This window comes from Cucumis sativus, chromosome 5, assembly GCF_000004075.3.
Source record: "Cucumis sativus cultivar 9930 chromosome 5, Cucumber_9930_V3, whole genome shotgun sequence".
Taxonomy (NCBI): Eukaryota; Viridiplantae; Streptophyta; class Magnoliopsida; order Cucurbitales; family Cucurbitaceae; genus Cucumis; species Cucumis sativus.
This window is the reverse complement of record NC_026659.2, coordinates 8,705,644-8,723,512: the sequence shown is the minus strand read 5'-3', so window position 1 is coordinate 8,723,512 and position 17,869 is coordinate 8,705,644. Positions and strand designations below refer to the sequence as shown.

Below are 17,869 nucleotides of genomic sequence, written 5' to 3'. Positions count from 1 at the left end.
TTACACATATATACAATAACACATATATAATGATATATAGTAAGATGTCCAAATTTTTTCCTTCAATGATTTTTTTTGTTACTTTGTTTATCATATAGTAATTTTAAGTTATTAGTCATATAAATATTTATATTTCAAGTATACTGTACACTACACTATTTCGACAAAATTTGAGTTTAAAATATATGTTTATATAGTAAATATTACTAAAAGATTAGTAAACTACACATTCTGAATGTATCTATAATATACGATCAAAATATCATATATACATATTATCACTTTATATATTTTTTAAATTAACAATATATAATTTAATATATCCGTAAAATATAATAGTTTTGTTGTGTGATTTAGTATATATATATATATATCTCATCTTACTTACAACGTCAATATTTAGTGACATATAGTTCTAATATTTTTTGGTAGGACGGCCAGAATTGCAGTCTATTTCGATGGACTTTTTCAATGAATCTAACAATTACGTTAGTTTATGTGTCCAAAATAATAGTTGATGAACAATATGTGCTATAAAGAATTGTACAATGTCCTTAAATCCAAGTTAGGTAGCTTTATTGATATGAACAATATTGATATATATCTTTGCGTCCTATAGAATGTCTTAAGAAGGATTTGACTATAAAGAATGGTAACGATTTAAATGGGTTTACCATATAATAACATCAAACATTGAACAACATATTGCCCTTATTGTTCATTTTGTTAGCCTTTTAGCGATTTATTTAAGTTCATCGTCATCAAGTTCATTTCAAACTGAAATCCATTCAAATGTGAGTCGTTTTTTTTTAAAATATAGATGTGTTTAAGATAGATTCAAACTTTGCACTAAAAAACCACGACATGTTTTCAACCAAATCTTTGTTGAAATAGTTCATTTAAGTCATTGCTATTAGAGACAATTTTCAATACGTTACAGTGAAATCAAACAAAGTAGTGTTAGTTTTGCAGTCTGTAATTGAAGATTGAGTTCTTACTAGGTTCGATTCTGAACATACATGTTCACTAGATGTTCCACTAACAGATCATATATATATAGGCTATCTTTACTGTTATCAAGGACTGAATCAAGAACAAAATAAGTTTAGCTGGTTCTGAATTATCCACACCCAAAGATATAGTTCATTACGTTCATGTTGAACATGGTTTAAACATATCTTACCAAAAATCATGACGTGCACGTGAGGCTACGTTGGAAGGTCCAGTCAACAATGACCTTTTTGGGGTCATCCTATTTTAATATGACCGAAAATATCTTTATCTTCAAAGTATTGGTGATGTCTCATTCTATCTCGAAAATATTGGGCATGACGTTGTTTCTCCATCTCCAAAATTAACGCCCTTGACTTTTACTTGAATGACAAGAAAGTTGGTATGAGCTCTTGTACATAGTTATTAAAAACTAGGAAGAAACTATTAAAAAAAAGTGTAAAAAAAGGTTAATTAATTAAGAAAAAAGAAACTCAACAAAAAGATAAGAAAAATTAATTAAAAAACATAAACTTTAAGATTAAAATCCCAATTCTTAAAAAGATAGTTAAATACAAAGTATTTATTTCCCGAGAAATTGAGGTTATAAGAGTAGATTTAGAAACTTATAGACCACCTTGAAACAAAATTATAAAATGATTACATTCATTCAAAACATATAGACTAAATTTATATAAATCAAATTCAAAACTTAGTAAAATATATATATATATATATATTCGTTTTACAAAAAGGAAAATGGAAATTACAAAAAACAAAAAGCATATAATGTATATGGTAGTAGAATATAATAGGAAAATTGACAAAACCTACCACCTTTTTTGTTTTATATTTTTAAAGTAATACATCTTTAGAAAATTTATAATTTTATTTTTTGACCGAAAGATTCTTTCCAAATTTTAAAAACTCTTTGAAGCTGATTTATCTCGGTCTCTCTCGATTGAGTGCATCACTGAGATTGAACTTTAATTTAAACTATCTAGTCTAAAACTGACTAACCCATAGATCATACTACATAATAATGCTTATGTTTTTTAGCTCGGGGCCATCACAGGACAACTTTGGCTAAGAATCATGGACATAATTGAAAAAATTGACAATATCATTGACATAATACTTAGTATGATCTTGGGGCCATCTTAGGGACACAATAGCTCGAGAATAGTTAATCTAAATGGTTCAAGAAGAGTATGATTTAAAGTAGTACCTTGTTGGGATTTATGAAAAATCCTACAAGGACTCTCGTGGAAAATTTGGCCCAAGAAGAATTAACCTCAATTTCAAAATTTTAATGAAAACACATTCTATTAGTGATGCACTTGGTCGAGAGAAACCAAGATAAATCCTTTAAAGAGTTTTTTAAATTTGGAAAGAATCTCCGGTCGATCCCAGCCAAGATTAACTCCAAGAAAAACAAAATTACGAATTTTCTAAAGTTGTAATAATTTTTAAAATATAAAACATAAGTCAATTTTCCAAAATAATAGCTAACTCTTTAATTATCTTCCCCTATATTTATTTATAACCATACACAAATAATAGTGTTTGTGAGTTATGAGAGTAGAGGAAACGAGGAGTTCCCTTAGAGGCCAATCTCTTGCAGTTCTCGATAAAATAATAACTCTACTCTTTTAACTTCTTTTAATAATTCTAAATTTCTCTATATATATCCTCCATTCCCTCCTCTATTCTCTTATGTTTTCTTTTCCATTTCTTGGCAGATCATAATATTCATAACAAAAATTATGGAAGAGACACTTGAGGTAAGTGGAAGAAGAAATAACATTAATATAAATAACATTCATATGTTCTTAGTTTTCTTTTCCATTCCATGTCTTGGCCAGTCTGTGTTCGTGCTTTTTAAAAATTCTCTTTTCTTCCCATTAAGGTTTCAGGTAATCCTGGATTTGGAAGAAGCTTGTTTGCGAGGCTAAGCTCATTAGTGCATCCAAAACATCTTCTCAATGTGCAATACATAATGCATCCATCCATAAGCCTTTTCCCAAACTCAAAGTTCTACTCAAGTCAGATCTCAGATGGTCCTAATGTCAAAGCTAAAGCCTATCAAATGATGTTTCTTCCCGGACTGATGTTTGGTTCGTATTCTTTCATGAACATAAATGGTGCACGAGAAGAAAAGGATGAAATTGGACACATTTTGAAAAAGATGGTAGAGGTTGATGTTGTGCTCAAAATTGTTCATTCTTTGTTTGAAGGTATACTATTTTCTCTATTTGATCTTTGTTTTGGGTTTGGTTACTTCTGTGTCTGAGATGAAATTTTAAATGTCTTAAGTCGATTAAATTATTACTTAATTTTTTTAATGTTAATTAAGTCAGTTAAATTATTGATGTTCATGTACGTTGTGAATTAATTTGAATGGATGATAAAGAACATAATTACTATGGAGTTTTGTAGGGCTGTTAGAAGGATTTACCTCATTTTCAATTTTAAGTTCGTTATATCAATACTCATCTAATTTGATTTTTAAGCCAACTTGACATATCACCTCATGTATAACATACAATAAATCACAAATAATAACTTGATCAAAGCGGTAATCATAAAATCCTCGAGTAATTATGTTCTTACCATCTAACCAACAAGATCTTTTAATGTCAAACAAATAATTACATGTTCATGTTTTTAATTTTAATAGAAGCATAGACAAACTTTGAAACTAGGTCTTTATAGTTCGTAGTTTGCAAGTTTGATGTAATAAATAAATCTTGTTGGTAGTATTCCTTATGTTAGCAAACAACTCGAGATAAATCCACCTAACACCCCACAAATTCTCTGAAAACGAAAGTCCATTTATTAAATTTGAAAAGTTCATTCTTTAAATTTTTTCTTATCCTCTTAACTAGCTCACCTTAAAATATGAACTTAAAATTCAATCCAGAGCTTCGGTTGTAATGAAAACTGCAAGTACTGCTTGGATAATTGAACTAAAATCTAGACAATGTGTGTTTTCTTCAAATTCTCAGTAATTAACCTCTCCAACTTACCTCTTTTCAGCACCCCACACACATAAACTACACTAAAATATCTTTCATTTGACACAAATAACATGAAGTTTGAACAAAGGAATTGAAAGAACTCTTATGCTGAAGTTAGCCTTTTTATAGGCTTCTCTGCATGGTTTTGCACGATCGACCACCTCCTACTTGGTTAAGCTTAGCCTTTTTATAGGCTTCTCTGCATGGTTTTGCACGATCGACCACCTCCTACTTGGTTAAGCTGATGTTTAACCATAATGAACCATCTACTTAAACAACTTAATCTCTTCACCTGGCTTATCCCACCAACTCACTTGTGGCCACCTAACACTTAACTTACGCCATAGGTCTTCGCCACCTTGCATAACATCTTTTGCTGCCTAGCACCACAACAATCGTCGTTCTGCCTAGTGTCAGCCTACAACTAATGGTTAGGACGCACACTACCATCTTGCCTTCAACTCCATCACCCAAGATGTCTAGGAAACACTTGGATGAGCTAATCTTTCAGTTTATAGGTCACTTGGCTCACATAGTTTTTCCGCCTAGCTCACCTTCTTTAGGTCGCCTTAGGAACATTTAGTTTCAAATACAACATTCATTGTTTGGCCGTTTAACTCCAAATGCCTAGTGTCTTCTTGGTTGCTCTTTGGCCGTCCACTTGAGTGTCATCAACTAACATCTTGCTGCATACTTAGCCAATAACGCAGGGTTGCTTACCTAGTAAGCGTTGGCCACCCAAAATTTAGTTTAATTCTCTCTCTTGACTCTTAATACACATTACTTAGCAGTAAGACCTTCAAAACAATAATAACAATAATAACAACTCTTGCACAATTAAACAAGTATGCTTAAAGAAAATACAAGTTATGGGGTTATACAAACTAAAATCAATAATATCTTGTTGAAAAAATAACTCTAAACTAAAAATGTATGAATTTATTTGTAGTTGTTTGGTTTTTTGAGATTTACCATACTTACACAACTTCAGATATCATAAATAATATTGTCTTGCTTTTGTTTTGAAAAAGGATGATACCATAAATACTTATTCTATAAAATCATTATGAGAAATGGGGGATCTCCGGATGCACAAACACGTCTCAGTAGATACACGAAAATGAGTCGGAAAAGGATCTTCTGACGTATAAAGGTCTGTCAAGATCGAGGTCGAAAAACCTTGTCAGGAAAGAATCTCCCGATGCACAACATGATGCGTCAATAGATAATGCGGAACTTCCGATGCCGTTTGTACGACGTCAGAATATCACCACTCATTTTTTTTTTAAAAAAATACATTCCATCAATAAATGGATGGTATATATACGTTGGGGTAGAATTTTAACCTTTTATGATCTTTTACCTTCCCAAATCATTTTTTTGTTCTATAGGTTTCTCTATCCCTTACATCCATGTACTTTCAAACATTCCATCTTAAGAAAAAAAAAGCCTTGTTAACCAATTTGATCCTCATAACTAGATATACACATAGCAACCGTTTGAAAAAAATCATAACAATAATTGAGTGACATAAGATTTCATAGTAAGAGAAGAAGAAATTGCAGAAAGAAAATATAAGAAAAAGCATTCAAAAGACACAATGTATGTCAAGTTTATATTCATAAATTCATCCATAGTCTGGAGTTTTGACAAACGAAAGAAAGACAAACCAATGTATGAGTAACAGATTTCAAAAAAGAAAATTGTTTAAAACATAAAGCATAGATTCATATATAAAAGCCTTGCACATAATCTACATTAGTTCATCAAAATCTAGTTAATATGAAATAAGCAAAATCATACCTCTTCTTAATGTTTTCAATGGAAAGGTTTTGCTTCAATTTCAAGATGTCGTATGGATCACTATCTCCCACAACATCCATAATTCTTAAAAACTGAAATGAAAATAATATTGGTTAAAGTGTAACATTTTTCATAAAATGCTGGTACATCAACCCATACGTTAACATAATTGTTACTTTGATTCCTTTTGAAAAGAGATTTTAACTTCATATGAGATCGTTTTGTATAATAATTCTCTTTCCAATTTATTCTTCTTTTTCTTTTATTGTAAGAAATCGTTGAATTTTCCTTGAGAAAATTAAAGAATTAACAACCGAATACAAGAAAATTAAAAACAAGTCCAAGAACTACTTATAGAAATTTAAGTCCTTATGTTTTTCATTAGAGAGCATCTTGGGAAACTTTGCCTCAAGTTTCAAAATCTAAATCCTTCTGCTTTTCATCTCGAAACATCTCACACCAACTTTGCCTCAAGTATTAAAATCTAATTTCCAATTCCTTCAATCCAAACAATCCCTTAAATGTTCAAAACTAATTTTAATGAACATTTCAACCACTAAGCTATACTCAGTTGACATTCTATTATTTTTCATCCATGACTTATTCATAATGGTACAATATGCGACTTAATCTAAAAAATGGAGAAAGAATCACAGAAACTAGTCAATCTTTACAACCTAGCTAACTTTACGGAGTTTTGCAACACACACTTTCAATCTTTAGGTTCACATGTTGCAATATTACCCCTCCTCGCTCCCCACCCCACAAAGCATACGTACTTCAATCTTTACAAGTTAGCTAACACTTCCAACAAATAAAACTACTACTGAATTAAAAACTACATTCCAATACAATTTCAAACCATTGACACATGAAGAATGATTCAAGTTGTGATTTAAAGAATAACATACATACTTTAGTCTTTAGTGTGACACTGTAAGCGCTTTCAAAAACACCGATTTCAGACCTAAATACTATACCAAAACCAATAACTACAACCAAGGATTAATTTAGTTAACCAAGTCTTTCACTAAATTATCAATAACACAAAGGGCAAGTGATCACGAACTCATTGTTCATGTCAGAAAACATAAGTTTACAACAAGAACACATAAACTCACTGTTCACATCAATCTTTAAATTACATAACATAATTCTTCATTTTGAAAGTGGAACACTAAAAGCTAAGCTCATCAAAATTGATTCCATCCTCAATGATATTTAATTTTTTTCTTTAGCACTAATCATAAAAACTTATTCTAACCTCAACTCCCATAAAATCAACCTAAGTAAAATAAATTAGCGAGATTCTCCAACTTTAACAAAGGGGTTTTCAGGACAACTTCTATAATCAACAGTTTATCAAACAAAATAATTTTAGAGTTTGAGGGCAAAATTAAAAATCTACCTAAATATGTCAAGCATCAAACACATACATCATCAACCAAATAACAAGAAGCAGATCGAATATTATTTATTAATTGAGTAAACCAAAATAAAGAGGAAAAAAACAAAAGAAAACTATAGTTACTGAAGAAGAAGGCGGCGACTGCAAGGGAGGATGGAGGCGGAGGTGTAACGGACAACTGTGGCACAAGCTGTTGATGAGCGACGAAAGTGGCACAGGCGACAGGCAACGATGTTTTGATATGTTCTCTCTCGCAGTCTCTTTTTCTTCTCCTCTTTGCCCTTTATCTTTCTCTTCTAGATCTGTAATTTACAGATGTAAAAGAGGGTTTCTAAAGGAAAACTCCTGACCCACCATGATAACCTTCAGGAGTTCGCACAAAACTCCTGACGGATACATGCATGGCATTGGGATACGCACAATCATTATTTTAATGATTTTTTTGGCTGATGATTTACTGACGCATCAGGAATTGTGTAGGAACTCCCAACACATTACTAATGACATTCGAAGTAGCCTGCTATTTTCCGACGATTTTGCTAATGCGTCGATAATTAGCCTCTTTTCTACTGATGCATTACGTTAGGCGTCGGGAGATATCCAATCTTTTGACTCACCTGCGTCAGGAGATACACTACCTCCTGTCCTTTTTTCTCGATGGACTAAAGTAGCGTCTGGATGTCCAGAATTTCTTGTAGTTATCAAAAGGAAAATTGTTTTTTCGGTAAATATAAAATGAAAATCGAGCAAGTTTAATAGTGTTTATTATTAAAGTTGATTTGTTTGCACTAGTTTAAGAAGTTGGTAAATCAAATGTAAAAGTTGAGCTATTTGAAGTTCCAACTTCAACTAAATGAACTATCACTATGCTATTATACCACATACTATGTTTGAGACTCAAATTATAATTGTCCGTATATTTCTAACTAGTATAGCCAACCATAGTTTAATTCAATATTACTATTTCTACTTATCATCTCATGGTGATTTACCATTACTAAAATAAGTCTAAACACGAAAAAAAAGCTCCACTAAAATAATTATTAAAAAATCAATTTCACGAAATGACTCCAAAATCTTTAGTTACTGGTGAAAACGAAGTTAATTTTATGTCATTTAACAATTGTATAAACAAATTCAGTATTTCAATAAGTTAATGGATGATTTTTCATGAATTCAACTATTGAAAAGTAATTTTTAGCATGGCAAAATTGATTACACTAAAGAACAAAGTGAAAAGGGACTGTGTGAGACCATGCTCCTGGATAGGAAGGGTCATCTTGAAGTAAAATTTTGATTAAAAGAATTTTGAAGAAGGCATTTTGCGTTGAAGTGAGGTGACACGATTAGAAGAAGTATGTGTTCAAGTCCTGTAACGCGAGAAAGGGTAAACATTTTGGTGAAACGCAATAGAAAGTCGGTGCTGAAGATTTAGCATTTCAAGGAAATGTCAAATCTTGATTTGACAACTGTTCACGTGTTAAACATAAAATTAAGCATGACTTTATAAGTTATAAGTTGACACGTATAAAATTGTAAGTAGAAGAAGTTGGCGAGCTATGAGAAGCTAAAGGATGATCATTAACCTGATTTAAGATTAATATAAACAGAATTGAAGGATATGACGAAGAAAGGTTTGTTATTCCTGAGAATTTCCTAAGAGTTGTGTTGCTTGCTAAGAAAACACTAGGCGAGGAGCAAAAACTGAAGTTAGGTATTAGGAAACTAAGACTAAGTATTTTGTGAATGATTTTCTAGGAGAAAAAAACGTTTTGAAAGCATTCTTTATGAGTCTTGTGTTGTATATGTTTAACGCGTACTGTATTGTTGATGTTGATATTGTTATTTGAAAAGAAAACTAAAGTCTCTATGTGATGATTGTAATCCTTATATGTAAGTAAACCTAATTAGCCTTATTCCTATCAATAAGCTAGGCTATATTATGTGCAAGTAATGAGTAAATGTGTATGAGTCAACCTAAGCAACGAGAAATGACCAGAGAAATTTCTTAAAGGATGTTGGTGAAATGAATCCCAGGTCTAAGTGTTGGATGCTGGTGAAATAATCTGGGGTCTATGCGGCTTGATGTGGGTGAAATGAATCTGAGATCTATACGTGAGAATGGTTCGTGTTTTTAGTGGAAATGAATAAGTAAAAGCTAATGGAATAAGTAAAAGCTAATGTGTGATATATATGTTTTACTGAAAATGAGGTATTGAGAATCTGCTTCTGAAAATGAAAATGAATTCATTTGATTGCATTGTATAACCTAAAATGAACTTCTAAAATCTCACTCTACTGAGTATTTGACTTATGGTTTAAGTTTTCCTTCCCCAAGTTATATATCAAGGCATTGAGGCCAAGTTAATAAAGGTAGGCGAGTTGCTACACGTTGAGGCATTAGTCCGAGCGCAAGGCATTAGAAGCTTTAATTTATAGTTTTGTATCTAAGAAAGCATGAATTGTATTGTATTTAGAACGCATGTTGTTAAGTTAATAAAGAGAAGTTTGTTTATTTCGCTGCGTTGTGTTATTCTTATCGCTTAATAGGCTAAAAGAGTTAAGTTGAACTAGGCGATAAAGCTAAGGTTCAAGTTGCGTGGGGATCGGTTGTTGAAGTAATTCGGCTTACTAGGCGTTCAACGTGCAATATCTTGTGGGAAGATATGCATTAAGTGTCTAAGCGGTCATGTTTCCACATTGTTCGCAAACGGTGACATTTGGAGTCGGATGTGACATTATATACCTGTATGATCCAAGTTTTGAAAATGCCACTCTAGAAGTAAAAGCCAGCTGTGGTTCAACCTCTCTCAAACTTATGTATATATCTATTAATTGGTTATTCCAAAGCATACAACAAAGACTTTTTTGGTATGCATAAGCAGTACACACGGACAATTCTTCCTGTACTCTCTTTTGCAATCCTGTACTGAATTAGATGAATTAGAACAGTGAGCAAAATAAGGGACTTGAACCATTTCCAACATAGCAAAACCATCTTCTTCTTCTTAACTAATGTTCCAGCTTTGACATTTTAATGGTATCTTTCGAACACATCTACCACTCCAGTTCCCTTGCTTCCATTCCTCTTCCTCATTAGCCTTAAACCCACCTAAACAACTACAAATAGGAGAAGCTTTTGCATTACAAATCCCAAATGCCCCACAAGTTCCATAGTAATCACAAGCCGTGCGAAAAGCCGAACAAGTAACCAACCACTCCGGTTTTTCAACATCCAATGTTTCTTCAAGATTCCCTAGTGAATTATTTAGAATTACATACGCAAATCACATGATATCTATAGTTTGCAATATATAAATAGTAAGTATTGTAGTCGATATCAAGGTTATATCCAGACAGATAATTAGTATACATTTCGGGTACTCCCATAAAAGATAGAACAATCCATGGACCAGATCGCCAATAGATATCACCACCATTACCCTTCCAAATCACAAATTCAAGAATGAAACTAACTTCAAGAGATGCAAGAAAGTTTCCTTTTGATGGATCAACAAGGCTATTCCATGAGTTTAGCATATTATTTATTTTTTTATTTTCAACAATTGTCACAGATTGTGAGGTGTGGCCATGCGTGTAGATCTGAAAAGAAACTTATGGAATGAATTTGATTGTAGTGAAAGAAGTAGTCGTTCCAATGTTCAAGGAAGGAGCTAATGATACGCACATGATGCATTAACCTCAACCTCTTATTCATCTTTAGACATATTTAGCAAATAATTTTTTTTCTCTCCTATATTAAAGCCAAGTTGGATATGAATATTTTAAGCAATCCTTCCAATTAAAACATAGTAGAAAGACATAGAAACAATGGGTTTGAGATGGAACTTTGTGGCATTTCTATCTTTATTGTTCTTGTTGGCATCTACTACTAAAGGTCAATCTGTTTTTGATGTCACTCGGTATGGCGCAAAACCTAATACTGATATTACTCACGTAAGTATATATTCGTTATTTTGCTATACCATTTTAATTTGTAATCTAAAATCTTTTCTAATAAAACAAATTCATATATAGGCTTTACTAAATGCTTGGAAAGGAGCATGTGCATCAACAAGCAGAAGTAAAGTGTTGATTCCAAAAGGAATTTACTTGTTAAGTCAATCCAACCTTAAAGGTCCTTGCAAGAGTTCTATTGAAATTCAAGTTCAAGGGACATTGCAAGCTCCTCCCGATCCTAAAGGTGATGGGTTGGTCATTTTGGAATATATCGATCAACTGACATTGTCAGGCACTGGAGTTTTTGATGGGCAAGGAAAAGCGGGTTGGGAAAAGAATGATTGTCACAAGAAGAAAATATGTACCAAACTCCCAATGGTAAACCCTCTGGTTTATAATAGTCTTTTGTTTTTGGCTTAATAACATACACAACTTAAATACATTAGAAATATCTCTTAATTGTGTGTGTATGTTTTTTTGTGCAGACTTTGAAGTTCAATTTTGTCACCAATTCAATTGTGAAGGACATAACTTCGTTGGATAGTAAGAATTTCCATATCAACCTCTTGGGTTGCAAGAATATTACGTTTGAACATGTGACAATATCTGCACCAGAAAATAGCCCGAACACCGATGGAATTCATATTAGTAGTTCAGAACAAATTCGCATTCTCAATACAAAAATATCAACAGGAGATGATTGCGTGTCTGTAGGAGATAGTAACAAAGATATAACTATTAGAGATGTGACTTGCGGACCAGGACATGGAATCAGTATAGGAAGTTTAGGCAAGTACACTAAGGAAAAGGCTGTGGAAGGCGTTTGGGTGACAAAATGCAAATTAATCAAGACTACAAACGGTGTTAGGATAAAAACGTGGCCAGATTCTGCAGTAAAATATTCCGCCTCTGACATGCATTTTGAAGATATTGAAATGATTGATGTCAGCAATCCTATCCTCATAGACCAAGAATATTGTCCATGGAATCAATGCAACCGAAAAGTATGTATTCTAGTTATATACCTTTTCATTTTCAATTAAACAAGTATATTAATTTAGAAAATGGAAAAGTTGAGTTATATATTTATGCTAACAATATTTTTTGTTTACAACATTTAGATTCCATCGAGTATTAAAATCAGCAAAGTTAGCTTCAAAAATATTAGAGGCACTACTGTTACTCCAGTGGCGGTCAAACTTGTTTGCAGCAAAAGCATACCATGTGAAGCGGTGGAAGTTGCTGACATTGATCTAAAATACAATGGAAACAAAGGATCAATTACGTCTCAATGTGCAAATGTGAAGCCGATCATTTCTGGAAAGCAAAACCCTCGGATATGTGCCGAAGCTGCCCCTGTTGATGCTCCATCAATCGACTAGTTGAATATTTTCACTAGGGTCAAAGTTAATTACAAGACCAATTAATCTATTTGAATTTTTTCGATTTGAGACTTCAAAAGTTTTCATATATACTCCATTGTTGGAAAATTTTGTTTCTATTATTTAGAGCGGAACCATATCTCTCGACGGATATGATCAAAGATCTCATCTTATTGGTAGTTAAACTACAAAATAAAAGATAGAAAGCAATTTCTAAATGAAATTGAAAATGTAGGTTCATTTTTATTAAATGAGACAGTAGGAGCTCGTTTAATAACATTTTCGTTTCTTATTTTCTGTTTCTTGTTCTATGTTTCTCTTTCCTTGTTTTTTTTTTCTAGAATAAGAAATAAAACTATGCTTGATCTTATTTTTGTTTCCCGCTTCTTGAAAAAAATAAACAAAAACAAAAATTTGTTTCCTAATCATTTCTTGTTTCTTCTTTATTTAGAACAAGAAACGTGTTGTGTTTGATAACTATTTTCGTTTTCTGTTTCTCAAAAAAAAAAAAAAAAAACAGAAACTTAAATTTGTTTGATAATCATTTCTTGCTTCTCGTTTCTTATGTTATTTTTCCTAACATTTCACTTTTTTTAGTTTAAATATTATTTAATCATGTAAAAAATAGAAAGTACAAAGAATTCATAAGAATATATTTTAAAAAAACAATTACACTATGGTGTACTCCTCTTTTTCATAATTATTATTGTATTTTAAAAGGTGTAATGTCCCAAGCCGAGGATTCAAAATTCAGATCTCCAACATTCCCCTGCATCCCCTGTGACCCCTAGTCATCCCTACAAACCAACATGAGTCCTTTTAGCATGCTTTGTCCTCACTCACATGCCATCCTAGGAAAATTCTCAGGAGGCCACACAACATAGAATTTGTTTCGAACTAAGTACGCTTAACTATGAAGTTCCTATGATCAATGTACACCTTGTTCATATAGGTAGTAACTTTTAATTCTTTTAAGTCTTTATCTTAACCTTGCATGTCCTTAGGATCCCTATCATTCAAATGTAATATCAGTTCATTCATGTTTGGTTCGTCTTCTGAACCACATCTTCCTGGGAGGAGATCACCTAACATAGAATTGTTTCGAGCTAAGCACGTTTAACTTTGAAGTTCTTATATGATCGAGCCATCGAAAAAGGAAGGTAACCCTTATTGGTATCACTTGGTTTGATCTTACTGGGAGACGTTTCACTTTGATTCCATCTATAACGCCCTAGGCCAAGATTCGGAAAATTTTCAAGAGGTCATTTGAACCACATCTTACTGGAAGGAGATCACCCAACATAGAACTGTTCCAAGGTAAGCACGCTTAACTTTGAAGTTCCTATGATCAAGCCACCAAAAAAGAAGGTGCACCTTGTTAGTATATGTAGTAACTTCTAATTCTTTTAAGTCTTTCTTAACCTTAATTTGATGTTCTTAGGATCTTTCTCATTTATATGTGATACCGGTTCATTTATGTCCCCCTCCTAAACTCAGGACGTTACAAAATGTGTCATTTGTACTAAGAATAGAGAAATTTAAGTTCTATTTGTAACCATTTATTATTTCATTTTTTCGTTTTTACTATTTTTATAATTAAAATAATTTTTTTTAATTGTACAAAGTAAACTTCAATTTTTGCTATTTTTCTAGTTGCCCCTTGTATTATTCGAGGAAAATTGCAATGGATGACTATTTTAGCAATAATAATTAAGGATATAACAACATTTTAAAAAAATTGCAAATATTGCAAAACTATCCCTGATAGACTTCATATGGTATATCAGTGATAGAACAATATTTGCAACATGGTCTATCAGTGATAGACTTATATCATTGATAGAATTTGACAAATTTTGTTATATTTACAGATTTTTTAAAATTGTGCTATATACTTAATTAATTTGAGTTTAATTGCTAAATTTGCAACTATTCCATTATTCGATTCTTTAATTGTCCCAATGCATTTCAAGTCACAAGCTTGAATTGCTTAATCTTTGGGCCTTGCTAACTACATTTTACAATTTTAGGTAAAATAGAACTATTATCCAAATAACGTGAGTAATTATAACATAAAAATAAAAATAAAGTGTATAACAACATTTTAAAAAATTACATAAGTCTGTCCATGACAGAATATTTGCAATATGATCTATCAGTTGTAGACTTTTATCCTTGATAGACTTTTTGATAGGTTTTACCATATTTGAAATTTCTTAAAATTGTTTTTATACATATTATTAATTTAAATCTATTTACAATATTTACATCTGTTTCAATAATCAATATATTGCGTCTTTAGGCTTAATATTCATGGTTGGATGTGAATGCTTGAGCTATCATTTGTTTGTCTCCCAATCTCAAATTAACTAATTGATGAACTTTTTTCTTTCTTTTTTTGAGGAAAACTTAATGGTGCAGATAAATTCTTTATTCACTTCCAATTTAATAAATTAGACTATCACAGTATTATGACGTAACAAAATTAGTGGATGGATATAACATAATAGTAAACATAATGCAAATAGTAGTTTTATTGTCCAACCAATATATATGAGTATATGGTTACATTTTAAAATATTTCAAAGGATTATTAAATATTTTCTCATACATGAAGATAACATACACATGCTTACTACAAGCAATATTATTTGTAAAAACATAGAGTATAGTGCTTAATAATTAATACATAGCATAGAATAAAAATCCATTGAGTTGAGTTCTCATTAGTTGCCTTCCATGAGGTGAGCATCAAGATCTTTGCAAACTTCTTCACATAACTTAAGCATGGAATGTGAATCAGGAACCTTTCCATGCAATTTCTCATATTCTAATGTACAATGAGCTATACTTCCTTCTCCTTTTGGAGTAAATTGCATTATAAACCTGAAGTCTTTATAATTCTTTAGAAGGTCTGCTTCTAGCACTTTGTAAACGACCATGTTCTTCTCCTCATCAACTGCTTCGATTACATGCTTTCCCACCTTTGCCTCTCCATCTATAGTCAACAGTATTATTTTTGGATTTCAAATCAGACAAGGCTTTAATTTTCTTTTTGAGATCTTCAACAGAGAATCGATTAATCCAAGAATATTTGAAACAAGTATTTGTTAATATTTGAACATCTCTTAAAAAGATATTGATATGAACTGGACAGGTGATGTGTAGAGCAATGAGAATTAAGAAAAGTAAAGTAGTTGAGAGAAAAATACGAACCATGAAAGTAATCCCAATAGACAATAGAACCAACTTTTCCCCATTCACCTTGGTGCAAACGGCAGCCTTGTATTTTGTCTCCAGAAGCATTGGATATATGGTGTGGTCTCTTTACAATCATTTCATGAAGTTTCGAAGCTGCAGCTTTCATTTCAATGTGAGCCTCAACTTTCCCAGTAATAGACATTTTTCTTTTCTTTTTTCTTCTTCAATGTATATAATCTTCTCTACAGACTTTATTATAACTGATCAAGAAAAGTTCATTGATATTGTTCTACTAAAAGCATATGGAGTTTTTACATTTATTTATACATGTAGTGATCTGTACCCTTCCCATCAAGATGTTAATATCATTTTTCTACATTATTAATAATAATTCTATGAGCATTTAATTCAACACATTCTTTATTTCATTGATGACCAAATATGGTGTATCAAATTAAATGTGGAAGTTGATTTTGCTTCCTTCCCTAAATAGAATTATTGGGGATTATTATTTGGGACGTATATTATAAATATGCTAAATACATGCTTTTATTTTCTTTTAGGTTAGACTATAAAAAATATCCTTCAACTATGCGTGCGTGGTTTGTGTCATAAATACTCTTAAACTTTTAAAAGTTTTAAAATTTCTCTTAAACGACGTTCGAAAAATGCGAACAGAATACTCTTATCCGTTATATTTGGATGGAAACCATTAATGGTTTAAAAAATAACACGAACTATTGAAAAGTTTCATAATATCTTTAAGCTTTTTTTTTTTTTAAAAAAAAATACTCATATTTATCCAATTTTTACACTAAGTTTCTTAGCATCCAAAATAAAAACCAAAATTTTAAGTTAAAACCTTAGTTTTAAATTTCCATTCATACGTCGATATGACATTTTCACATTTTCATGAGTTGATAACGATAAAAGGATGAATTGATATTTTTATTAGATGGTAGAAAAGTCCACCGTACACAAAAAATAAACATAAAAGTGATACTAATATAAATATAATATAATACAATACAATATAATATAATAAACATGTTTAATTATTTGAAAATAATAATAAAATATTTATTTACTAATTTAATTTTTTTAATTTTTTTCGTTTTTATAATTTTCGAGAAATATTCCTCGAAATAGAAATTTCTGTAAAATTAACCCTTTGAGATATCCATCAACGTCGCTATTTTAAACCTTAGTCAAAACATAAATTCTCCTTAAAACATGACTAAAGCAATAACTAGTCAAATAAAAAAAATATATCACACTGATAAATCTATTAGACTATCACTATGTGTTAATAGTCAAATACATTTTTTTATTTGACAATTAACTATATGGTAATCACAACAATAACTATTGTGTTCTTGATCTATCGTTGTATGTGTTAATAGTCAAATAAATTTAAAACTATGATTTTAACTTAATTTTTATTTATTTTCGTTGGTGAGAAAATTGGTATAAAATTTAGATTAATGAGTGTATTTATTAACTTTTTTTTTAGATCAATGAGTGTAATTATGAAACTTTTCAATAGTGTAAGACTATTTTTGAAATAAAACTATAACGATTTTCATCCGAAACTAATGGTGAGGGTAATTTTTTAACCATTTTTTAGAGTTTTAAGGACATTTTTTTAACGTTGGAAGGTTTATGGGTAAATTTTGACACAAACTACAAAGTTCATGAGCATTTTTTATAAGGGATAGTTGCAAATTTAGTAATTAAATTCAAAATAATTAAGTATATAACAACATTTTTTTTAAATTGCAAATATAGAAAAATTTGTCAAATTCTATCGATGATAGAGTCTATCACTAATAGACCATATTATAAAAATTGGTCTATCACCGATAAATCATACGAGCCTATCAGTGATACAAGTCTATCAGCGATAGTTTTGCTATATTTGCATTTTTTTAAAAAATGTTGCTATATCCTTAATTATTATTTCTCAAATGGTCATCCATTACAATTACCCAATTTTATAATTTAGTCTTTCTTTTACACATAAGGTATATACACACATAATTATTTTGATAAAGTATACTCTCAAGTTATATATAATATGACAGATATGAATATAAGTTTTCCTC

The 17,869-nt window shown here is 31.0% G+C and overlaps 2 protein-coding genes across 2 annotated transcripts; one reads left to right on the top strand and one right to left on the bottom strand.

Moving 5' to 3' along the window:
• The first annotated feature begins 11,028 nt into the window (after positions 1-11,028).
• Positions 11,029-12,879, top strand: LOC101211984 (exopolygalacturonase). Its single transcript, XM_004140396.3, has 4 exons — positions 11,029-11,178; positions 11,260-11,559; positions 11,667-12,185; positions 12,303-12,879. The coding sequence occupies exons 1-4, from the start codon at positions 11,053-11,055 to the stop codon at positions 12,561-12,563; spliced, it is 1,206 nt and encodes a 401-aa protein (XP_004140444.1). The 5' UTR covers positions 11,029-11,052; the 3' UTR covers positions 12,564-12,879.
• Positions 12,880-15,072: 2,193 nt separating this feature from the next.
• Positions 15,073-16,070, bottom strand: LOC101211747 (MLP-like protein 43). Its single transcript, XM_004140395.3, has 2 exons — positions 15,780-16,070; positions 15,073-15,561 (listed from the first exon to the last, which is right to left on the bottom strand). The coding sequence occupies exons 1-2, from the start codon at positions 15,964-15,966 to the stop codon at positions 15,290-15,292; spliced, it is 459 nt and encodes a 152-aa protein (XP_004140443.1). The 5' UTR covers positions 15,967-16,070; the 3' UTR covers positions 15,073-15,289.
• Between the last annotated feature and the right edge of the window lie 1,799 nt (positions 16,071-17,869).